The sequence below is a fragment of the Salminus brasiliensis genome, chromosome 1 (assembly GCF_030463535.1).
Source record: "Salminus brasiliensis chromosome 1, fSalBra1.hap2, whole genome shotgun sequence".
Classification (NCBI taxonomy): domain Eukaryota; kingdom Metazoa; phylum Chordata; class Actinopteri; order Characiformes; family Bryconidae; genus Salminus; species Salminus brasiliensis.
Window position 1 is genome coordinate 23,668,172 of NC_132878.1, and position 26,073 is coordinate 23,694,244.

Below are 26,073 nucleotides of genomic sequence, written 5' to 3' on the forward strand. Positions count from 1 at the left end.
TTCAGAGTTAGAAATATAGCTCATCATGTGGTGATTTTAGTGTATCAAACAGCATCTATGCAGACCAGCTCAGCACGAGGGACCAGGACAATTATCACATCAGACCCCATTCCTCTTTGATAAACAGACACAGGACTGGGAGAGGAATGAAGAATGGAGAGGAGATGGGTGGTAGTGGAGAGGAAGAACGTCATCACAGGAAACAGAAGGTGAGAGATGGAAACGTACAGAGCATTTGTCCTCCTCCCAAGCTAAACAAATATGGTTTCTGTCTGGTTTCCATTTACAGCACTGTGTGCAGTTCTCTTTAGTGTCACTTTAGGAAAGCAAACAAAAAACAGTCCACTAAAAACAAGCTATGCCAGATCTGTAAGACAATGTTTTAGCATGTATTTCCATCACTGATGAAGCATGCACTCATTCACTCTCTGCAAACCTAAATATTACCTGATACCATGATTCAGTAATCTTTTTTCTCTAAGCAGCTCCAGTGTGCTAAAGATGGCAGAGAGGAAACAGCTATGTAGTCAGTTATATAAGCCTGCAAAGTGTTGTGAAGAGATGGAAAGAGGGTTGTACATATTTCAGAAGTGTTCCTCACAGACAGACAGTGTGAGAGAAAGAGGAAAGAGAGAGAGAGAGAGAGAGAGAGAGAGAGAGAGAGAGCTAAAGGTCATACTCTCCAAGTCCAGGATGGTCTGGTTGGTGTGAAGTCTGACCGCCCGCTGCTGCTCCACCTGGTCCTCCAGCTCAAAAATGGTCTCCTTCAGGTCTCTGATCTGGTTCTCTCCTTCTTTGCTCTTTTCCTCCAAAGCAAGCAGACAGGCTTTGTGATCCTGCTCCTGTTTCTCTAATCTGTCCTTATGCTGCTGCCGGTCTTCATCAGTCTGCACTCACAAAACATGAGACAGTAACATATTAAAAAAAGACCGGGATAAAGGCCAGCTTCTAAAGCATGTTTGTTATGTTGGTAATTGTGTGCATGGATCTAACGGACAGTGCACCAGGCCACGTTATCAACATTCTTGAAGACATAAATGTATGATACAAAGTAGCCTGGTAACATGTTTATTGGAGCAGATCTAAATTCATTGTATTAATAAAACATGTTTTAAGACAAAATTGCAGCTATGATGAAAAACAGTTTCAGTAAAACTACAGTGACAAACTGACCAAGACTCCTCAATACACCTACAAGCCTCTCATTTATCATCATCATTGTGAAGCTTAGTGACAGCCATGCTTAATCATGATTAATCACAATTTATTATTCAATTAAACACTTGTCTCTCATTTAGTTTAAACAGCAGGATAGAATAATGAAAATGCATACTACTGACTGATATGACACGGTTGTCAATCACAGTTATGCTGATATTGAGGAGTTATCTCTGATCAATTCTGTTTATCTCAAACAACCTACACTTTGTCCAGGACCTAGTGCAAAATAGTGTCCCATGTACTCTATGAATGGTATAACTCATTACTAAATCTACTAAATGTCTTTTGAATACCTTGACATTCAATACATGGCAAAAAAGTATTTGTACACTGATATATTTCACCTTCATGAGCGTTTATGACATCCCATTTGAAATCCATAGGCATTAATACAGCTGTACAGCTCTAAAAGCACGATTGGTAATCAGTTTTGGAATTGCAGTTTTTGAGTCGATGCCGTTTTTGAGGCAATTTTTATTCATTATGCTCCTCAGCTCTCTGCGACCCCACTCTGTAACATTACATGGTCTGCCACTTTGTGGCTGAGTTGTCTGTGGTTTCTAAAACGCTTCTACTGTTTCAGTAATACCACTCACATGGTGGGAAAAAATTCACAAACTGAATTGCTCCAACAGTGGCATCCTATTACAGAACCACACTTAAATTCAGTGAGCTCTTTAGAACCACCCATTCTTTCACTAGTATTTGTAAAGGCAGACTGCATGACTAGGTGCTTAATTGTATACACCTGTGACAATAGGACTGAATAAAACACCTGAATTAATTGATGATTAAGAGGTGTGTCCCAATACTTCTGTCCATGTAGTGTAACAGCTACAGCAAGTTTATGTATCTAAGATGACTCAGTACACAGACTACCTCCTTTGCTCAAGCACACGAACAGGTAATGACTACTTAAACAAACAATGCGGGACAGGACTTGTGCATGCATCGTCTTTGTGAACATCAATATTGTCACAACTCTTCGCAGTACGTCACAGCTGCCCGTCTCTTGATCACTAACATGACTAACACATCCTGTTGCCTGTTATACCTAGGTGCAGTACAATTTGCCTATTGTAGTCTCAGTTGGACATAGTTAGTTACTTACATGCTAAGTAGTTCTAGCTTTGTAAAAGAAATTGTGTCAGGGTCATTAGATGAGGAAACTTGATGAAACCCTTTGAGCAGGGCTGCCAATTACCACAGTCAATTGCATTAGTTACTGATTATATTAGTAATAATCTACAGATCCATAGCTAATCAAAGAATATTCCTATCTTGGAAAAAGATAAGATAGGAACCTTTAATAATACAAAATGCAGAATCTGGATAAAATTTCATATATATTCCTCCCATTGGGCTCTTTTCCTTACAGTAGAGTAGTAAGTAGAGCAGTAGAGTCACCATACAAACGGCAAACTAGCCACTGCTGATCTATCACAAATATGCATTTGAAATCCAATTTTTATCAAGAAATTTATGAATGAATCAATAAATCATGACAGGCCTACATGTGAGAAGTAAGAAACACCAATGTGACATGACCGTGGATGCATTTCCAAAACATTCCTGTACACAAGGAAGAAACCCAATGCCCTATGCCACTCATAATGCTTAACACACACCAGAACCAATTACGTCAAACACAAACATGTTGTGCTAAAGTGTGCCAAGGCATAGAAATTATGCTATTGAGTTTAATGATGCCAGAGCAGCTACCTCATCTTCAGAGTGTTGTGGTGCTGTTCATGGCATGGATAATGTGACAGCTGGACCACCCAGCAAAGAACAGAATAGAACCTTCCCTCAGCCATGACATCATCAACATCTGAGTCACTCTGGACCTCGCCCTTCGACTAGAACTTTTAGCCCAAATGGCTATTGGACTGTGCTTAGTTATAGAGTGCCGAAGAGCAAGAATCAAGCCACAGGGTTTGGCTCACTGGCATTGGTTTAGACAAAAAACACTAAAGCCAGGGTTCATTCTGCCTATGAAGGGGTATGCTGAGGTCATGTGTTGGGACAGCAATGAGGTGCCACTGATGTTCATGTCTTATAAGACTCATAACTGTTTGCATTTTTGAGAATGATGTGGACTTCAAACTGAATAACCACAACAACATTCACAATTGCCAACGAGGCAATGGCAGTGTTTTTTTTAGTGCATTTATGGAAGATAGTCTCTAATTTTCTAGTATTCCATGCACAAAACACGAAAGAGTAAATGGACATTGTGGTTGACTGCAGTAACCCTTGTGGACTAAGACACTTTCACTAGCTTTTCTCACACAGAATGTTCTGTCTGTCTTGTCTTGTAATAGTAAGATAGATGGCTACACTTTGTGTCTATGTGTGTGCCCCCAATTTGTCATTACTCTACCAGCCAAGAGAAATACCACTTTAAGGTCCATCCATAATCAGCCCATGAACAGTCATTATGATGAAAAGTGTCTCAACCGTGATGAAAGGCTGTAAACATGGCCAAATGTGCCACTGGCTTTCAACAGCACCCTGCCTTCCTCATCTTCTCATTGCTAAATACGAGTTCTTTAACTTCAGTGTCATGACCCTACACAATGATGCCAACACAGTCAGCTTCCCTGAAGAAGTTAATTACAAGTGAAATACGACAGGAAAAGATGATAAAAAATCCCGCAGCTTACACTTAGGGTTCCACACAGGGCCCAGCCCACCCCATTCACCCATATTCTTATCATCCACTACACTGCAAACTTCCCTTTGTCAGTGCTTTGCTGAATTAAGCCTGTCTCTACCACCAGGTACCCAGAACTATTTTGCATTTCATGAAGGAGATCCAGTTTTACAGAAGACGTTTTACAGTTCTTATTATATTCAATGTTTTCATGCGGCTTTAGGTAGAATACAGCAATTGCTGTGGTCTGATACTGGCTTGACAAGGATGCAGAAGCACAGTATCACACCTTGTTTATGGTCCATTGTCTCAACCAGCGAGCAGTCAGCCCTTTCCTATGAAGATGGTTACAATACATTACTAATAAGCACTTCAAAGTTACAAAATAAAACAGGGTTTCTTTCTAACACAGTGAGGCACAGATTGCAACTCTAGTAGCTTCTAGTGTTGGCTGCACAGCTGGATAATAAAAAATAAACAAAATGAACAAGCTTTTTATAAACAAAGAGCTCATTGCGGTAGAGATGAAAGGATTGGTCAACTATGTATCGTATTGGCAGATTTTTAGACCAAACATGCAATCAGACAAGAATTCAGCCAATCATCTGATTTTACCACTTCTGTTTTAAACGCACATATTTGCAGAATGTGCAACACTAACACTACTTGTGAGGAAAGCAAAGTAAAGACACTCCTAACTGGATACCGCTTCCAAAAGTCCATCACTCAGTCCAGTATGATAAGTATCAGTGAGTAAAGACACTCCCTTAGTGCAGGTTTACTAGGACATTTATAGACTACTACAGATGGTGTAGTGTTTTAAATGTGGTTGATTCCAAAAAGTACATTTCATCCTGAGAGACGATGCAGGAACAAATCAAAAGACCTGCACGATGATGCATCACCAAGTTTGCTTAGAAAGGCTAATGTGGCATCAAGCTCTACCCTTAATCAGTATCACCTCGGCATCAGCTTCACCGTACTAAAAGCCCAAAACACCAAAAACACTCTAATCTCACATCTCTAGTGGACCGTTCCATGATATTGTACCACATTACTAGATCATTTTTATACCAGTATACCCCCTACTCCTACCTGACTCCTACCTGAAAACCATCTGTTAACGGCCTTCTCGCAACAGCTTGTTTTTTTCAGCTCTTAAATACCTCCAACTAGTTGAAGATAAACATTACTGGCCTTCATTTGACCTACGTATTCCATCTGTGCAGTGCTTTCCTAGCATAGTCTACTTTTCCCTTTATTGTTTCTAATACAGAAGATTTCCTGCAAAAAGGGAGTGACTGGCATTAAAACAAGGTACATCCTCCCATTAGGCTTTGCTTGCAAAATTCTACCACTGAGGAACAGAACATCTTGTTTCATCACAGAGTTCCTGAATAGAGAACATACACGTGGTGGTAAATTACATTTTTAAGACAACGGCAAAGATTATATAAATACAACATAAGGACAAATGTATTTGGACACCTGCTCATGCATTGTTTCTTCTGAAATTAAGGGTGTTTAGAGAGTTTAAAGAGTTTATCCTGCTTTTAATGGAGTAAATGTCTCTACTGCCCAGGGAAGATTACTTACTAGAATTTGGCATAGGGCATGGTGTCAATAGGTTTGTTTATCTGCTCCAAAGAGTATAGTGCGTGAGCATTTGCACATTTGTGTCAGCAGTGGGTGCAACTCAAAGTAGACAAAATGGGTTAGGGCTCCACATACATACGATGGATATTCTACCTCTTACAATTAACATAATCTACCCTATTCATTTAACTGACTAGGACTTGCATTTCAAATATTGGTAATACAATTGGATTAAAAGTTATTTTGAGAAAATACAACAAAACCTTCCTTCCACTACTCCCTAGCTACAACAGCTTTTTAGCTCCAGTGAAAAACTAAAGATGCAAACCTCAGATATCAAACACTGCTTGGCTTATTGACTGCAATGGGATATTAAGGTAAAATTATTTTTGTATTGAACTATAACTTTAATGGTCAAATTACACATACCTTGTTGAGCAACTCCTGAAGACGCTCCAATTCATTGTGTGCCTGCAGTAGCTCTTGCCTTAGCTCAGAACAGCTGACCTCCAACTTGTCTCTGTCTGCATGGGCCAGTTTCAGCAAGGCTTGCAGCTCTGTACTGTTGCTGGCACTTTGCACCACCTTCAGCTCCACCACCTTCTGCTTCTCTGTCTCTACTTGGCCCTTTAAGCGCTCATTCTCTGCTTTTAGAGTCTCCACAGCTTGATGCTCTTCTTCTGCCAACTTTACTGCCTCTGCTCCTGTCTCCTTTTCTCTCTCCAGCCGCTGGCGGAGGAGCTCCAGCTCTTCATTCAAGCCTCTTGCAGTTGCCTGGGCCTCCTGGTGTTCCTTCTCCAAAGCTCTCAAGCTCCCGGTCAGCTGCTGCTGAATGTCCACAAGCTTCTCCCTCTCAAACCGTGAGTTCTCTACCTGCTCGGCCAAACGCTGCTCCAGCTCTGCTGTCCTGGAGGCACGTGAGGCCTCAGCTTCATGACTCTGGGCTTGCTCTCGAAGCCTCTGGAGAAGGGCCTCGTTTTTTTGAGCCAGGAGCTCCACACGCTCCCTCTGTTGTTGTAATGAGGTTTGAAGGAGACCTTTCTCCTCAGCCAGTCGCTCATTCTCTACTGTCAGCTCCTGCACAACCTGCTGCTGGTCAGCCAGCTCCTGCAGGGTAGCCTGGAGTTCCTCTGCTGTGCTGTGGTGGCTCTCTTCCATTTTTTGGATGCGTTCTGTCAAGCATTCCACTGACAGGTCTCGTTCCATGGCCCCCAAAGTAACACCCTTGGTGCTGCTGCTGACAGAATCTGAGCGAGATGGAATCTTCTCAAACTCTGAGGAGTCTGGAGATGGTGATGGAGAGCCTTTGGTGAGGTCGCTACCGGACGATACAGAGGTTTTGATTGGACTTCCATTCAGTGGTCCACCTTTTTCCACTTCAGTGCTGGCACTCTCTGGTAGGACGCCATTAACAGAAGGTTTGGATGGACTGGTTATTGATGTAGAAGTTGTGGTTGGACTGGTTAGTGATGTGGAAGTTGCTGTGGTATTACCACTGGAGACTGGAGAAATTTCCATTGAGATTAGCTTTTCCTTCAGGGCTTGGTTCTCCTCCCGTAAAGCAGCCAGCTCCCTCTGAAAGCGTCCATTCTTCTCCCTCAGCTCTCCAACTAAGGTCTGCGCATCTGAGTTTTGCAGCTCTGTTTGCTCCCCATCTGAGATCCCATCTGGTGTGCCAGCTTCCTGTGGTGAACCTTTGCCTCTGCATCGCTGCAGCTCCATCCGCAACTTGCTGATCTCAAATTCCTTGGCTTTGGCCTCAGCCAGGAGCTCCTTGACCTGGCACTCCAGGAGTGCCTTATCCGCACTCTCAGCCTCTGTCTTGGTCTTGATAGATCCGCGTGACCCGTGCTTTGCTAGGGTGGACAAGCTGGAGGTGCTGGCACTGGGAATCAATTTCTTGGTATTAGAGGACTTCAGTTGGTCTCTTAGTGAGGTGCGTTCCCTAGAGATGGTCTGAGGGATTTCCCGGGGAGCAGGTATCCCTGACTTTTTGCCTGACTGGACACCTATAGAGAGACAAAGCAAGTATTATTGCTTATGGCATATACAAATCTGTTTTAAAGCACCGGAATGTTAATCGAGTCTTTATTCACACAGATGTGTGTATGCATGTGAGGGCTTCAATAACAATATGTTTAGGAACAAAAATCTGTAGGAATTCATTCCTGTAACAAACAATGAAACATTACTTCGGACTAATTTAACATTAATGTTGTTAACATTAACATTAATCTAGATGTCTATGTTTAATTCATATTAAAAAGCTTCTCATTGTTGACTTGAAATATATGGAACAATACAGCCTTTTAGTTCATGTCATTGTTCAAGGCTCAAAGTATCAGTATGAGAGGTCATTCATTCAGTCCATGACTGGATAAAAGATGTGTTGTACTGTTATATTCCAATGGCCACCAGGCACTGCCTTTCCGTATTGTAACTATAGCAGTCCAGTAGAAACAAGGGAACTGGCATCTGAGTGGCATCAGAAAGCCATACAGCCTATCGTTCCAGAGAGGTCTGTAGAATGGCTGGTATTCTGAAAGCCCTATGTGAAGAGAGACTGGTGAAAGGTTTTATTGTTGGTTTTAGAATAATCAGCAAACACCAACAAAAACAGCAAAATGGGGGGGCTCTTGTTACAACTGATGACAATACTCCTGCAGTGCTGGGAATATTCTAGAGCAGTGTGTGAGGGAGCTACAAAGGGAGTGTGGTGTTCCGGGCCAAAAAAAGTTCAGCAGGCAACGAAAGGTTCAGTAGAGAAAGATTTAATGACTAAATTAAAATAATGAGTAAAGAATATGAAGTTACCAATGCAAAATTAACAAGTGAATTTATGCAAGTTATACTGCTTAATCTCCTCCAAACCGCATGTTAAAAATAGACTTTCTCATGCATATGCACAATATTTTATTTAGTTCAATTTATGGGCAATTCCATACTTCTCTAGACTGTGTTAGTGCTCTGTTACACATTTGCCTTCAGAGCAACAATTACTATATTATACTATTACACAGATCACCCATAATATTAAACCTGGTACGTAGGGTGGGATATATTAGACAGCAAGTAACCATTCAGATCTGAGCAACAAAGGCCAAATTGTAATGGCTTGATGACTGGGCCAGAACATCTCCATAATGGGAGGTAAAAGTATTCCATGGAAGGCAACAGGATCATAGACGCCCAAAGCTCACTGAGATCCCATCTTGCAACTTGCAGATCCTAAAGGATGCTGCTGCTAAGGGTGCCAGATACTACAAGACACCTTGCATGGTCTTGTGGATTGCATGTAAAGAGCTGCTATGTCAGCACAAAGTCGACCTACACAATATTCGGCAGGTGGTTTCAAAATTAGGGCTGATTGATATATACAGAGTTTCAGTCAGAATGTGTCTGCCAGGCCTCATCCTCCATCTCCAAGGAGTCATATGGCTGTTTAGTATTCTCTCTGCATGTTTCAGATGTTGTAAAAGGTCCAGGCGGCTGAAAATCAGCCATGACTTTATGACTTGTCAGCCATATCTTTTTTTAGCATGAGCCAGCATGTGCCTATGTTTTATGACAACAAAAGTAGTGAGTTAAGTTGATGGGGAAAAGTAGTGAAAAAAAAATAAAACACAAAGATGAAACCTGGATCTGCTGAAATGTATGCTTATGTGCTTATGGAGATCATGTGAAATGGCTTTTGGTTATGTAGGATGTCTTTCAGTTACAATTATTACATGAAGATTGGATTGCGACTGATTAATGTGCTTGATCCTTGCCTCGTTATTAGTCAGGTCAAAGATCTGAACCAAGTGTTCCCTGAGAGGAAATGTCAGGACACACTGTAAGCCACTGTAAGACTCCAAATTCAGTTTCTTTTTAGCATTCCGTCTCATCCACTTCCATTAGAGACAGAACGAGGACACACACTACTGAATTATATATCATCATATTTAAAATTCTCATACACTTGTGTGGGTGAATGACTAATTTTTTTGCGTCTACTTTTTGCCATCATTGTAGTTGAAACATGCACACCCAGGCAGACCACACTGACAGTTTTATAAAGATGTCCTCTTTAAAAAGCAAAAAAACACTCAGCATAGAAAGTGGTATAGAAAGCTGTTTCTAAATTTTAGATCAGTGGTTTGGAAAGAAACAAACAAATACTCAATTAATATGGTAAATACAAATTAATTCTGGAACCCAAAACTTTGCTATAGCATTATAATGCACATCTTCACATATTGTGCCGCCTCAAGACTGAAGCTTTAGCATAGCTACAAAACAGTATCTAAATTAATCGTGTTAGTTATAACAGCCAACTGACTGAATAATCAACTGATAGGACTAAATAAAAGTACTAAAGTAATAATAATAAAATAAAATATTCAACCGTAGACATGAAAATATATGAATACTGCACTTCTGCCTTTGACCATTTCACAAAGAAAGACAGAAGGGTAACAAAGTAACAGGTCAAAGGTCAAAAGCCTCTGTCAGCTTTTTGACTAAAGTGAACAATGTCAGACACAGCGTTATTTTTTTTAGAAGTTGTCCTTTTTTATTCGGGTGACTAATGCCTGGTTCAACATTCTGGATCATCTTTGCATATTATTTTATCAATAGAAAAAAAAAAACCTTGTGCGGCCTACTGCAAGTATTGTGCTGAACGAGAAACTACAAAGACACCAGGAACAGCCCTGTAGAATTGAGTGAATGCTTAAATGCTTACTTGATGTGGGCACCATAAAGAAGAACTCCAAGCTAGAAGAAGTTTAACTATAGTGCCATTTTTAGGGTGTTTACATATGCAAATGCTTGGGAGAAAATGGGACTTTGGGCACCCCAGAAGAAGAGCAGGGGTTGATTCATTCGGTCAGCCTACACCCATCACCCACTTGGCACTGGGTCCAGCAACACAAATGGAACCAAGGAGCTCGTAAAACAAGACAATCCATTAATTATTGAGGGCAAAAAGAATCTATTTAAAAAGCTGGATGGGACAAGAGCTTCCTGACTCCAAAATTTGTCTTTTGCTTGGCCTTCCTTGACCCTGCCAGATTCAGATAACTGGCTATTTTTGGTACTCAGAGTGAACAGGAGGGCGGGGGAGGGGGGCATGGACATAGAAAGGATGTAAACCAGGCTGAATTTAGAGAAAGACCATACAAATCATGTGGAAAGACAACAAGAGACTGAAAGGAGTAGAAATAAAGGTCTACAAAAGTGATGAATACTTTTTATAGAGCTACACTTAAGCCACCACTCAAAGGCTGTGAAACAAGGTAGGATTTAAATCAGACACGGGAGAACAAAGTAGTGAATGTTTTTCAAAGGGTGTCTCCCCTAGTGTCCCAAACCCGCAGACTAAATCATGTTGCCACTACACAACGCCTCTCATTGATACCCCAAGTAAATAACCTGAGACACTGGCTTTTGAGGCTGACACCAAGATATACAACATGAAAGGCATAACTGTAGACGTGGACAGAGCACTCTGGGTCCAGTTCTAAAGCTTCTGCATATAAAGAATACCACTTTTCTCTTTTATACAGTTTTGTCATTTAAAAAGAGCCGCATACATGGCTCCTTGGATATGTCAACGTCAGCCAAGATCAACAGGCTGGTGTATAATACTGAATCCAGGAACAGTGACTGTTATCTGAAATCTGCATGCGTTTCCTCTTAGTGTGAAGCTACATCACCAACATTTTTCCAAAAACTGACACTGCTTTCCCAAACTCCTTGTAGTCAGGCTATCATATGTCATCAGTATGCAAGCAAGCTTGTTGTACTTTTATTTATTAATGGCCTCCACTGAAGTCCACCAAGTCTCCCTACAGTTTCCAAGTCCTTTGAGCCAAAAAATCTATTTTGTAACTGCATTATGGAGAAAGTGCACTAAATCCTCCTTCCTTAATGGCGGATGAGGTTTCGGATCACAGTAGGAGACAAATGCTTGGTTAGCTCTCAGCATGAACTGCCAGCAAATTTGATGGAGTGCAGTGCATTGTGAAATGAACCCTTGAGTAATTAACTGTACAGGGTAAGTGTTCGAGGGCTGACAGATAAGTGACCGCTGGGAGTTGTGTCATAACGTTGGCTGGCATCACTGACATGACACTTCCAAGGCGGCTGCCATGACAAAAAGGTCTTTTAGGTGTTCTCCAAGTAGGAGCTAAGCTTTGAGGACTGTCAGTTACATTGAAGTAAAGCAAAGCTGTTAAATACACTTATGTTCATTTTAAAAATCAAGTAATCAATTACTGTTCGAGTACTCAAGTACAAAATTAGCTACTTAGTCAAAATGCTGGTTAGCTGTGTAGGGGTTAGCTAGCTAAGCTGTTTTTCTCCTATCTAAAGCTTCATGGTAAGCTCAGACTGATTATGCTTCTGGTTTTGTTTTTGTTTTGGGTAAAACATGTTCATTTGCAAGTCTTGAAAGGCCTTCCCCTATCAACCTCGATCCTTCTCCTCTGAGACAGGAAGTCTGAACAAGGTCTAATGTTTTCCACTTATGGGGATGTGGAGGCTTTAACTTAAAAACAACCTTTGCCTTGTTGTCACCCTTTCCTGTTGTCCTGCCCGTAAACGGGATGGGCACTTTGGATCGGATTCCATACATGTATACAGGCCTGGGACAGGGAAGCTGTGATACCCTGGCATTCCACTCCATATCCTGTCACGCAGGGGAAAACGGAATCAAAGACTTTCCATCTGCGTCAGCATGGTGATATGGTGCTGAATGGTCAGGGTGGCCTGAGTTGGGGAAGCTTGAAGGATCTGCTTATAATAGGAGGGGTTATTCACTCCCCCCATAACCATATGCTAGGTTTGTAAGAAGCTTTGATGTTCATAAGAAGGGTGATGTTTATAATCATATTTTCATGACCAAATGTCTGTTTAAGAGAGTTAGCTGAAAGGACATTGAGCAGATATGGATTTAGAAATATAGTGGAGTACTCTTTGTGCCTGACATTTGGAATGTGACATGTTAAACTGACAAGTGCTGATATGGCTAATCACTATTACACTGTCCATGAAACATTACAATTTGATGTCTCTTTTAACTGCACTAGAGTAATTGCAATGCCCAATTACGTTATTTAGCAATGTAACTACGTAGTTACTACACTGCTAAGATGTTTTTTTCACTAAAGCATGCTTCCTTTATTGTTGGATGCACTGTAGATTAAAAACAAGTGTGCACACCCGATCAGAAAAGAACTCATATGACAAAAGGCTTAGAATTTGTTTGTTAACTAAAAGCATGAATAAAACACATCTAAATTTGTGAAGTTTATTGCTATGCACATGTTTGACTTTCCAAATCAATTTAGCTTTGTTTTGTCATGTTCTTAGCATATCAAAATAAATGTGACGACATCTCTCAGAAACCACATTATTAGAAAAGAGTAGATTCTTAATAAATGTTTTGCCTCGGATTAAAGGGTGTATTCCAGAAACTACAAAAAAGATTCACATATTCTTTCTTCACTGTTGCCTTCAGACGTCCTTGACGGTGACTTCTCTCTCTTACTGTTTAAACAATAAGTACATATGTATACTGATGGAGGAATTAGAAACCGTGAAGCTTATCCAGCAATGGCGTCATAATCAGATTTAACAGGCTCCTTTCGGTCATCCCTCACTCACTATCCTTCCGTCATCATGCTTTTCTTAATATCTCTCCATTGTTCCCTAAAACGTAGGCTTTCCCAACTTGAGGTAAGGCCAAAAATTGAAATCTCCTTGGCTCTGCTTAAAATCCCCTTGCCTTGCTTCACGGAAGGATATGACATTGTGTGGAGGAGGTTGTCACATAAGAGAGTGAGTCTGGCCTGGAGAAGTCTTTACAATCCCTCCGAGTACTGACCTTGGGTCAGACTCCCTCCTACGCATAACAGTCTTTGGCGCTATTGGCAAAACCACAACTCCAAATACAGCACCTTTAGTCTGAACTTCTGCAGATTCAGCTGAGTTTGTGCTGTAATTTAAAGCCCAGCATTAGCAGATATGTTTTACAGTCACAGCTCCGGGTGCGATCTGTCAATAAGTGACTGATGTAAAATCTTCTGTTTCACATTTTGCATAATGCTTTCCTGAAAAGTGAAAGAATGCTCTTCAGTGACATCAATGTTTCTTTTTTCTGGATATGATTAAACTGTCCCTGTTACTGTATTCACTCTGTTTAATAACGGCAATATTGGTTCCTCATTATATTGGCTCAGAAACTATTTCACAGCGATCTGCTGCTATGATGACTTTCATGTTCCAGGAAATGTTTTTGTTTGGCTAGCATATCAATCTGGCTTTTCTTCCACCATTGTTGAGTAAACCTTTCTGTTCTTGGTCTGGGAAATGGCATTCCAGTCTCCTGTGCAATCACATAATGGCCTGCCTCTGCGCCTGAATAAGGCACATTTCTCTCCGCAGTAACTAGTCAAACTGTCAGTATGCAGAGTGAGTCAGCCCTTTCGTTCTGCTTGGTCTACTTCACAAACAGGCATCCTGTCCCTCTTTGGGACATGGATCAAAGATTTACAGCCGCTATTCTGCTTATCGTAAGGGCTCTCGCTCTGTTTTACTTGCTGTTATTTAGTCAACAAATCCTGCCCCTGTGGAGAAAACACACCTGAGACTGATGGCAAATTCACTCATTTGTGCTTGTCTTGTGGTTTAATGACTTCAAAATCAGGTTTTGGATACAGTCTAAAGCTAAATCTCGCAGTCATTGCTCATAGTCATTTCTTTGTGTAGTAGTGAATCAATCTCTCTCTCCCTTTCTTCATTCTTAATGACAAAGGCTTGCAATAAACTCTTTTGCTACACAATTTCAAACTACCAGGCATGTGGCATTGGTAAGCTTATATACTTGTTAAACTGACACAGCATTTCAAACCAAAAAATCCTGTCTCAGGAACACTGCTGTTAACATTTGGCACATATTTTACGTCTAATGTCTAACATGCATATAGTATTGATTGGGGGAAAAGGCAGCATACTGTATGCTTGGTAGGTAAAAGACAAGCAGGTAAAACAATTTGGCAGGCACTTTGATTAGCAAATCAGGCCTGAGGCATGTCACCAGCTGTACTTAGAACCCCATTAAACAAGCTTTATAAATTTCCAAACTGTGACCTTGTGCTGAAAACCTTCCTCAGCAACTGTCTTAAATGAAAGTAATCGAGGCAGGGGGAGGCTATAAGAACACACAAAATAGCAGTTCAGGGGATAAAATCAGAAAGACTATAAAAAAAAACCTGTTTGTATTCTGGTAAGACAGTGTGATTTTAAACCATCGGTTCAAAGACTTAAAGCTGAAAAAAGAATGGCTTTGAACAGGTTATTGGCCCAAAACATACCTCAAAATCCACCATGAACTACTTGAAGACACAAACTGAAACTTTCCCTGACCTAAACTTTCCCTGACCTACATTTGTGGAAAACCTCACACAAGCTGTACAGCAAAACAACCCTCAGAACTGGAGACTTTCTGCAAAGAAGAATGGAGTAAAAACTATACCATAAAGTGGTAGACTGATAAAGTGAACTAAAAAGGGTTAAAAAAGCTGTAATTTTTGACAAAGGGGGTGTTATTTAACTCTGTAAAGATTTCAAACATTAGCACAAGCTACACTGATGATTTTATATATTTATGTTATGTTATAAAAGACATAGTAACTTTGCATTAAGGTTTGCTGGAAAGATTGTCTTTTTATGTTATAATAGCTACAAAGGGCAGTATTTGTCACTTCTAAAAAAGAAAATGTGTCAAAAAGTTGTCAATGTGCCCAAATGCTTGCATAGAATTTTTTATAAATACATTACAAAAGCATGAATTCCACTACCTATATAGAATGAATGCTTCATCATGAAGAAGATGCTTCAATATGCTTCTTAAACAGCTGTTTCTTGACCATGCTCATTTGTTGCTGGATGAGTAGCCAAACTAATGCTGACCAGATTTGTTTTGCTGTACTTTCTTTTGCTGTTTTTAATTTGCGGTGCCTTTATTTAAAAGATAAATCCTTCTCTCTCTGGTCCTGCTTTGACAGGAATGTTAGGGTAAACAGCAGAAAACTGGAGATCTTGTTTGATGTTACCGTGTTATCACTTCCTCTGATCTTTGGGTGGCTGGCAATTACCAGACTGGGTGAAAATAAGATAAAGTTAATTGGAACAAACAAGAGAAATTTTTATTTGCTTGGAGAACCTGAAGTCCAGTTAGGTACAAACGTTAGTGACTGAAATCAACATACCACCTTCTAGATGTCTAGTGCAGTTCTACTGTTCACCAGTGTTTTTCATCCAACAAATATGTTTACAACAAGTACTTGACAAAAAGCCAGGATGAACTGATTTTTTTCTGATCAAAGACATCATTTTAACTGGTAATCAGCTACAAAGCTTTGTATTTGTTACAGCCATCATGTTGTGAGCAAGCTGACAATCAAATAGTTTCTGAGGAGGCCTCTCCTTCACAGAGAGGGCAAAAGGTGAAGGATCAAAGCAAAAGATCCAGATTACAGTGCTTGAATCTCAAATGCGTCATTTAGCTCAAGCCAAGACAGTCTTGAACTAATAAAGGTTTGAGAGAGATCTCATTTGCTCAAGGAGTATTTCTGGCACACATGTACTGAGGAATTTGCTAATCTTGTCTTTGGGTTAACACATTTCTAAATTTCCGTACCCAAATGTAACCTTTGCTTATAAGTGCCAAAGTTGTACAAAGGGGCTGAGATGCTCAGGTATGTAAATCTTGTTTCAGTACTTGTCTTTCAGTGCAATGTTCTTGGGTGTAGCCCAGAATAAATTCATGATTTTGGTACGTGGCAGTCAAAAGAAAGCCAGAAATAGAACTGAGCATAATTTCTTCAAACACATAAATATAAAAATAGCTGTAAAAAAAACACAGTGCTGGAGAAGCTTTGTAAGCTCTGTAAGTCTGTCTCTAGTAGAGAATGCAATGTGTTACAAGTAGCTTGACCAAACATGCCAACATGGCTAACAATGAAGCCATCAATTTGACTGGGTCATCTGACTAATGATTACAGTTCATTCACTGCTTTAAGAGCATATGATTTCATTGAAGGCTACTGTTTTCTCATGGGAATAGAGGACAAGACAGTATTGTTGAGATAGTCTCACTGTGAACCACTTAAAAGGTCTTGATATGCACATTCCTTTAACTTCCCTGCTTTTCCATATGTCCCTCACAAGTAACTGCAAAATAAACCCTTCACAATCCTCCTGAGGAAGACCATAAAATGAGATGGTATTAGAAATGAAGTTGTTTCAAGGGAGGTGGGGGCTTGGGCTTATGTTTTCACAAAGCAAAACAACTAAATCCACAAGAGACGTTCTTCTTTGTTGACTATGAAAGCAGTGCAGCAATCTTGTGACCACACTGGCCAATGTTGTGAGGACATCACAAATACTCAGGACACAAAGGCCTGAGTAACAGTAACGTGGCCTGGCTTTCTAGCAAATAAATGCAAATAAATACAGCAAGGAGTTTTGGTCGTGGATTGGCAGTTTAAAATAATTTGCAAACACAGGTTAGGAAAATGACTTTACAGTGATCATGCTCTTACTCAATTTATAGGTGTTGTCAGTCTTTGTCAGACTTTGACAGGTCTTTGTCAGACTTTCTGGCAAAAGGCTTAAATTGGTATCTGTTTCATCAGCTGGTTTACATCACTCTGGACAAACAGAACAGGGGCAAATTCAAACAACACACCTGTCTTGACAAACAGAGAAGGCATAAAATAGGTAATGACTTTACTGTTTACTCTTGAGGATACTCCCTATAGCTCAGCTGGAATAGGTGAGATTCTGTTGTCGATTTCATTGAGAAATTATTAGAGTTCAAAATGTTTGTATGAGGTTCACATGAATTTTAGACACCCTTTATTAAATATTTGTCAGGCTTGAGTCACATTCAGATTGTCCCTATTTAATCCTACTTTTATCATATCATACTTTTCATACCATGGGTAAATTTTATAGTTCTTATTTGAACCCTACATTTTATCTCCAATTTGAGCATATTTATCCTTTGGTCACTTGGGGCACATTCTATCCCAACAACCATCATTTTATCCCAACAACCAGGTATTGAATGGGTCTCTCCACAAAAATACTTCACCACTCTGGTCTGCATTTCTTAACAAACTCTCACCTTCTAACCAGAGAAGCTGCAGGAGAACTGCCGTTGGGCAAACAACACAGCAGCAAGTGTTTTGATGAAACACACTTCATGCAGAGCATCTCATAATGGCGTAACATAATAGACGTGGTCTCTCCAAACCAAACACTCAGTCTGGGTTTGTGCCTGGCTGCACAGGAACGCATTCCTTTCTAGAATCCAGCGGTGCCATAAAGAATTACCTGGTACAGGCAAGCGTGGTGATGCAGAGAGAAAGAGAGAGCAGCTGTGGACACCAGGAGAGCATGCAAGAGTTACTTTGCTGACAAGACAAGAGAATGTGGCAGAACCGCACCTCAGAAAAAAAAAGGCATGCAACCACCAATTTACAGGTGAGTGGTTTGCATAACCAGCAAAATCAATCATGCTCAGCGCTCTCACTGTGTGGGAACAAATAAAACTTAGGTCACAAAGCTCCACTCACATGAGGCCCAGTGTATCTGATATTTGGGAAAGTAAATATGAGCAATTGTAAGGCAAATACAAACTGTAACACATATACATATTGTATATTGCACAGTTTCCATCTGTTTTGTACCTACACTCATTGGTCAATTTATCAGGTACAGCTAAAATATAGGTACATTTTGTAGATTTACAGTTATTGACTGTAATAGTACCTTGCTCGTGAATGAAAAGGGAATCCCCTAAGACCTCGCTGACTGGATATGGACAGCAGCTAGAAGCTGCACAGAAGAATCAATAAGATTTTCAAACAGATCAGTACCACTCGTCAGTTAAGATTAGACCACCAATCAAAAATATTAAAAAAATATATGTAAAAAAACAAACTAACAGTGCCTCTGTGGTCCAAAACTGGTCTTGGTGAAGGACTAGAGAAAGACTAACACGATTCAAGCATGACAAAAGACAGTCTCTAACTGTGCCCCTACAAGGTATATACTGAGATGCAGGAAGCCAGCATGAAAATAGGTCTTCTGAAAAGAAAGCATATGTTAAGTCACTAAATGCAACTATTCAACCCCCCCCCCCACCCCCCCCCCCATGCTCCCGTGCACAGATGATCTAAAATATGGCTACTCCCTTTACTGTGGATGGAGATCAGACACCAGAAACATTCCAAGAACCACAGAAATCCAGACCAGAATTCCTGTTTCTTCTTCCGTTAACCAAAACAACTAAAACTGTGTTCACAAGTAGATATGATCCGCTGGAAATCTGTCTGTTCAACAAAGCCTGTGTTTTTCCAGTCTGCTACACACACATAGTGCCCAGCATGTCTTTACTGTGAGAATCAGGTCTATCTGTCCTTCTCCTTCCCTCCAAACTCAGTAATACACAACCCAGAAGCCAGAGCTGACCCAAAAAATTAAGAAAAACAAGAAGAAACAATGAGAACGCTGCTATCACAAAGCCGCCACACAACACTATCACAACCTTCTCTCAACCATTTCCTCCTCAACAAAAATACTTGGCAGCTGTCCTCAGCATTACCCTGACGTCCAAACATTTGGGCAACGTGAGCCTAGTCACCACAGGAGCAGTGGACCTCTTCTCAGTCCTTTTTTGAGCATGAAAGAGCCAAACTGTCCCCTTCTCTGCCCCAGCCTGTCTCTCTCCATTCTTCTCACCCACCTCACTGGATAAACATCTAGAGAAGGTACAGACTGGTATTTTTTGGTCTCCAAGCAAGGCTGAAAATAGACCCACTGTTGAGCCATATTTCAGTGCTAAGGTCATCTAGATATCTGCTGAGCAAGGGCACTAGTCCAGTCTCTACTTGGCTAACCCTAAAACGACAGTGCTCCCTGTTTCAGGGAGCGTGGGGTTGGAAATACGACTGGAAGATATGGACAAAATGTACTGTACTACACAGTATAATTAAGATTCCTTGCAATAAATAACATGAAATCATGTGAGCGAGTCTGAATGCTGCTTTGCCATCAGCCTCCGAAGTCAGAGAGAGCACAACTGGCCGTGCTCTCTCCAGGTGGGTAGATGGTGCTCTCTCCCATCACCATTCTTAAAGCAATGTTGGCTGGCACAGGGATCTGTTAGTTTGTGGGCCAGAGCTGGTGGAGCTGGCGCTGTCCTCTGAGCGTGCCGGCTGCCCGGCGATGTTATAAAAAGCCTCACACGTATCGGAAAAGACGTGTTAAGTCCTTATCCTCCCAGTGTCGCTAGGCATTGATAGTGCTGGGGAAATTATGAAAGAGTGTGTTAATTGGCAGTACCAAATTTGGAAGAAAAGTTATACTCATGATATGACTACTGAATCAGCCAATAGTAATAACAATTAGATATTTTTAGATCTACTGTTCAGCCATACCTGGAAGTCCATGAATTACGCCATTCTTATTTGCCCACATTTGCCAAGCAAGCTCTCAGCTTTGAAACAGAAAAGGAAGATGTTAGGATCTTGCTGCCCATTACACGGTAACTGCTTCAGATAGGGCAAGCCGAAGTTACAGATATGAGTTAAAGGCCAGAGGTATAGTGGCCAGATTTAGCGGAAATTTACTAAATATACTAATATATATATATATATATATATATATATATATATATATATATACTAAATTGGCAAAGATATGAATTATTTCCATGTTCCCAAGCCTTGTTGGTGCCGGAGAGCTGGTGCCAAATGTAGTGAATCATAGGCAAATGATTCTTCTTTGACAAATCTTTAATGTTTCTATGAGGAGAACAGGTCGGTTAGGACCAGGAGGCTTAATTTAATCCACACTTATCAGCAGGCCTGAAGTGACAGAACAGATAAGCCGCTGACAAAGGCAAGAAGAACCAGAGGGGATTGTCACACTCTGCTGTCAATACGGCTGATGTGGAATGAATAACTTTCGTGAATCATAGGTTTGAAAAGTGACTGCTGACAATAAACATTTGTGTCCTCTTGTTCAGTCAATGCTCAGAATAAATATACAGAATAATAAACCAACTAATTTCTATTGTAAACAGAAATAATATATATTTTTAAAAATGCATATGACCTGCACTGTTACAAAAACATTCAGTAGTGTACAAAAAATGTAAATGTAACCTAAATTAAGAATGTGGTATATAAGTATATATGCTAATGTTGATAAAAGTTAATAAAAGATAATCAGTGACTGTTTACTCTCAAACTGAGTATTTTAAATGAATATAAAAGGTAAACCACTATATTTGTAAACCAATGCATTTGTACCATCTAGATTTTTTTTCTGAATATATTTATATATTTATTCTGAGATTTAAGGGGATAACCACCCTTGACTCGGATGACACCAGTGAAACGTCATGGTATGGACTGGGTGATGGAAGGTATTTGTTACAGAGATTAACTGGTCCACAGCATTGCGTCAATTGCTCGGTACCACTTGCCGGAGTCGTTTTTCCCCTCTGGCATCAATGGCCTGTGGGGCACTCAATGTGCGAGAAGTCCATTCTCTGTTCACCCTTACTGTGGCTACATCCCACAAAGTTAGAAGTTTCTGAGATGCCCAGTACCCCATTATCAAGCCATTTTGGGTTTTACATTTTTTACATGCAGCAAACCCTGTCACGTGGCATCTGTGATGTCCTGGCCATAACCAGTTCATAACCAGCTCATCTGATTTAATATTATTAAGATTTACCAATCCAGATGTTGGATTATGACTATAGATAGCACTAAGCTCCCATGAGGAGAGCTTTGGAAATGTTTAAACGAAATGTAAAACCACTACTTTTTGTATTAATGTTGTTTGCATTTATTGTAATATCAGTGTTTAACTGAGCAAATAAATACTTCTTAATTCTAATTTCACAGGCGCCTGAACTTGTGCTAAGTTCTGTATGAATGTGTTAAGAGTGTTTCTGGCACACCACTGTTGCTAAGGTTGAATATAAACCCATGCTATGCCACGTCATCCCTCACAGGTCTTTGAGCAGCTTATCATATAATCAATTCTCATTCCATTATGGAGGCCTGTTCAACAGCAGGAGCAGATCAGGCATCAAAATAATGCTATAGCATACCGTGGATCGATTAATGCTTTTACAGCACAGTGATTTTCCAGGACAATCAAAATGTATGCGGCACAGCTCACTGATTTATCCTAAGCTGAGTGCATTTCCTGTTAAGATGAAATTCCCTGGCAGACATGGCGCATAGTTGTAATAGTGTGGAATATACCGCACTGCAGTTCAACATAACAGATGTGTTGATGGGAGGTCATCTAGATCAGCTCAGAGTGGGAAAACAAAGTACGCGGCCATTAATCAAAATCCTGTGTATGAGCTGACAGAAAAATTTTGCCTATGAGAGAAAATTGAGCTGTGTGAAAATGGTTTGTGGGAACGACTAAGGGCTGAATAATATACTGTTAGTTAAGCGCTATTGCTACACTGACATTGCAAAACCTTTTAATAAACAACAAAATGATCTAGGCTACTGTGCATGTGAGATTTTTGACCAACTTCAGATGTTCTTAGATGGATAAATCATGTTTGAATAAATCATTGTAATCATGTGATCTAACTAATCTCTCTTTTGAAACTTTGGTCAAATGTAACCACTTTGTTTGGCTTTTCCAAACAGTAAAGTTCCCTAGAGAAGGTATACCAGTTTTGATGGGTGTAGGTTTCAGGCTGATTTCAGAAGAAAATGCTAGATTGAATATCGGAGCTACAAAATAATCTGATCCAATCTTGTAACAAATCTAGTCTGACATACTAAACACACTGTGAGATGTCATGATGCTAGCTGTGTGTTCCTGAGGGGTAGTAGTAGTGTTTGAGGAGTTTGAGCATGACAGTGTATTTCTAGATGATCCTCGTAAGTGCTATGATTTCAACAACACATTTTTAGGCACAATATCAGATCAGCATTGGTCAATACTGATAATGTGGTATCTTGCCATCTCACCTACAGTAAGAATTGTTGGCTTACATCTACAATTCTAGTTCATTGGTTTACAACTTCTTAAAAAATATTCTTTAACCTTCTTCACACCTTCACACATCTTTTGTACCAATGGTATCACTCCAAAGAACTCTTTTTGAAAGATATATTTTTATTATCCATAATTTGTATGAAAAGTACTGGCAGGGCTGACAGTACAACACATGGCAACCAACTCCTCAATTACAAAATACAACAATATTAACCTTTCAACCCTCAGACTCCCTGGAGGCTGCAGGGTGTACGTGTGTGCATGTGGTGTGTTTTGGGGGCAATAATGACGGGAGACAGATGACAGACAGGTGTGTGTGTTTAGGAAGTCTATCCTTGTGTGAACTGACCCATAGTTGCACTTCTGTATGACCTCAGTGAGGTGACACAGTATCTGGAGACGCAGGGCTCCATAAGGACCCACTACAGCTGTTTCAGAGAGTGCAGTCATTACATTTATATATATACACATACACATAAGTGTGTGAACACTTATGCACTTTTGCCTTCTTCCACTAACTCATTAACTTTGAAAATCCATGAAGCAGAATCTGAATACACTGATCTATAACAAACAAATGATAACAAACTAAGTTATTTTTTTCACCACGTACAGTAAAAGCTATGGCACAAAGCTATAAAGACAAACAAAACTAAACATTAACCCTAACTAGCCTTTTTAGGTTTTTACGGCCATACACATTTCTATATGAAACTATATAACTGCATAGTTACATTGTATTTACTATGGATCCAGTCCATTTTGACAGGTGTGAACAACACAATTCAACTGGGGAGATTGCGGCAAGCAACTCAACCGTGGTTCGCCACAAGCCTTGACCTGCTTCCAAGCGAACTGTAGTTCAGTTCACTGCTGGTGGCAATACATTTTCTTTCAATGGTCCAGAACAAACGAGGAATTCAACTTTAGAGTGTAATTTAATAGGTGGAGGTAAACGCTTTACTGTCCACATTACCTGCCTGTTTATCATTTGACGCTTCATAGACTCTCATATCCATCTTGCAGCACAAGCCGATGCTATGTTTGATTGGCGTCTTGGTGTCACGAACACCATGGAGTGTATTTTTGATAGCCTGGGTGACCAATTTGTCAAACTGACAATTAAAACAGCCATTCATGAAAAGTAGACATCCAATAAGGTGTATTTCTTTACTCTAATTGTGAAATATGTAGACGTTAAATATGTAGATGTTTTTCCTGCTAGGCAGGGTGGGTGTCAGCTGAAAAAAACAGATCTGACAGTTAGTGCACATTCAGCTCTAATGACGTTCTATTAGTGGCAGTCTGAAAAGATGCAGTAAAGCATCAGGTGACCCTAGGAAACATATGCTAGACTTCAACCTCCCAGCACTGGAGACCTTGTGTAATAGGAGAGTCCTAGCTAGACTAAATTGAGAAATAAATTGGTAAAAAATCTACATATAAACAAAACTGATCAGTTACTTCGCTTTAACAGAATTTCATTTTTAATAACCCCTGAGAAATGCAAGAAATAATGAATATTATATTACATGTTTTTGTGAGTGCTAGCAATAATTGCAACTTCTAAGGGATTCTTCAGAAGTACTTGATGAGTATGGCTTTTAAATACCTCTGAAATACAACATGATTCAAATGTTACAGACCTATGCTGCCTCTCTGAGCCAAAAGGAATCAAACTGTGGAGGCAGACACAGACCAGACTTGTGTGTGTGTGTTGGGCTGACTTCAAAATCAGAGCCTGCTGCTTTATCTGAAACCACACACACACAAACGCAAGATGAGCTGACGAGGCTTCCCCCCACGTTGGCTGATAAGGTCCCTGCAGTGGCACACTAGCAGCCTGTCTCCTCACAGCCAGACTACACACAGACCACTTCATTCACCTCCAGTGCACATACACACATACACATACACACTCACACAGACACACATCACAAAGGCTTCATTTTTACCCAGTCTTTTAGGGACCTACACATACATCTCAAAAGCACTCTGTCAGTGCCCCCGCAGCAAGCACTGCCTTAAGAAAAGAAAATGAGCCCTTGCTTAAATCAGAAGATTAGAAGAAGGAATGCATGAATATGGAATTTCTGAGCTGAAACCTAATGGCCAATACTGATACACGCGACCAGTAACTTCACTGTTTAGCATTTTTAAACTAAGCACACATTAGTTAGTGTTAGTGTAAAACAAGTCCTTTACTAGAATTGTCAAAAGGAGCTCAGATTTTATGCTTGTCTCCTTACACCACATCAATATCAAGACAGCTGCCTACTATTTCCCACCCATTGACAGGTGCCATTATAACGAGATAATGCTGTTCACTTCTTCTGGCAGTGGTTCCAATGCCATGGCTGATTGGCCAGTATTATGGCTACTGTGTACTCCTAATTATAACAATGCTGATACTGACTATTTCGTCGTCTTAAAAAAACATGCATATGAAAGATTGAGAGAAGTAAGGCTGTAGGAATGGAAAGCCATACATGGCCTCCGTAAAAAAGAGCACCCTAGAGAGAAGTGAGGAACACGAAAACAGACTTAAATGTGTTCCGTCTTGAAAGTTAAAGCCATGGCTATGAAATGCAGTTAAAAAGCCACTTTGAAATGGAAATGGGTTAAATCTATCCTCAGGGTAGTTTATGGCTATCAAGGGAGTGCAGGGAGTGATGTAGCCTCCTTTGGCACACACTCTTGCATACACACAGACACACACACACAGGCTTCGCCCTCCCTTGAGAAGATGCTTCAGATATTCAGCACTACTCAGCACTTTCCAAGTCCAGACACATACAGTCACACAGTACTGTAAACAATCTACTCAATTAGTCTCACTAAAAAGCATTAGAACAGTGTGGAACAGTGAACAGTGTCCTTTGTTTGTCATTAATCACATGGCTCAAGATGAAAGCGAGTTCACACTAACAGAGCCTAAAGCTGTATGAGTGTTATAGCAGTACACTTTTGTGTCTATGGTGCTGACAGTATAAGTACCGTAGAGCACAGACAGTAATAAGATAATGAAGAGAAATCGCATGAGAGAAAAACAGCATTCGATAAGCATATATCATCTGTATGAAACACATGGTAGATTGTAGACTCATACATCTTAATGAGGCTGGAAACAGACCTTGAGCTTTTGGGATAAGAGACCCAACTGGCCACCAATCAACCGTCAACAGACATTGTTATCTGGTTGACTGTAGGTTGTGATGTCCTGACTCAGAATTTTGGTCAATCGACATCTTATGCAAACGTCAAAATTATGTAGAGCAGTGACGACAGCTGATGTTGATATTTTTTGGTTTAAAATTGTGATCCAACATCTCCCAAATATGTCAATATCATATTGACATAAAATACCTACAATACGTTGTGTTATAGTGACCAAAACCCAACATCTGCTAATCTGTTAACATTGCTTTGTCGTTGGTTCTAAGTTACCAAAAATTAACGTCTGCCAGTTGGATCTTGATGTCAACTCACTGGTAAACTGA

At 40.2% G+C, this 26,073-nt stretch overlaps 1 protein-coding gene across 6 annotated transcripts in view; it reads right to left on the reverse strand.

Moving 5' to 3' along the window:
* Positions 1–26,073, reverse strand: part of specc1 (sperm antigen with calponin homology and coiled-coil domains 1) — a 131,355-nt gene that overhangs the window by 60,530 nt on the left and 44,752 nt on the right. For all 6 annotated transcript variants that reach the window (XM_072674972.1, XM_072674996.1, XM_072674987.1 and 3 more), the window contains 2 exons: positions 5,903–7,482; positions 680–887 (listed from right to left, as the gene is read on the reverse strand). In XM_072674972.1, the coding sequence (XP_072531073.1) occupies positions 680–887; positions 5,903–7,482 (1,788 nt within the window). The remainder of the gene's footprint in view (positions 1–679; positions 888–5,902; positions 7,483–26,073) is intronic.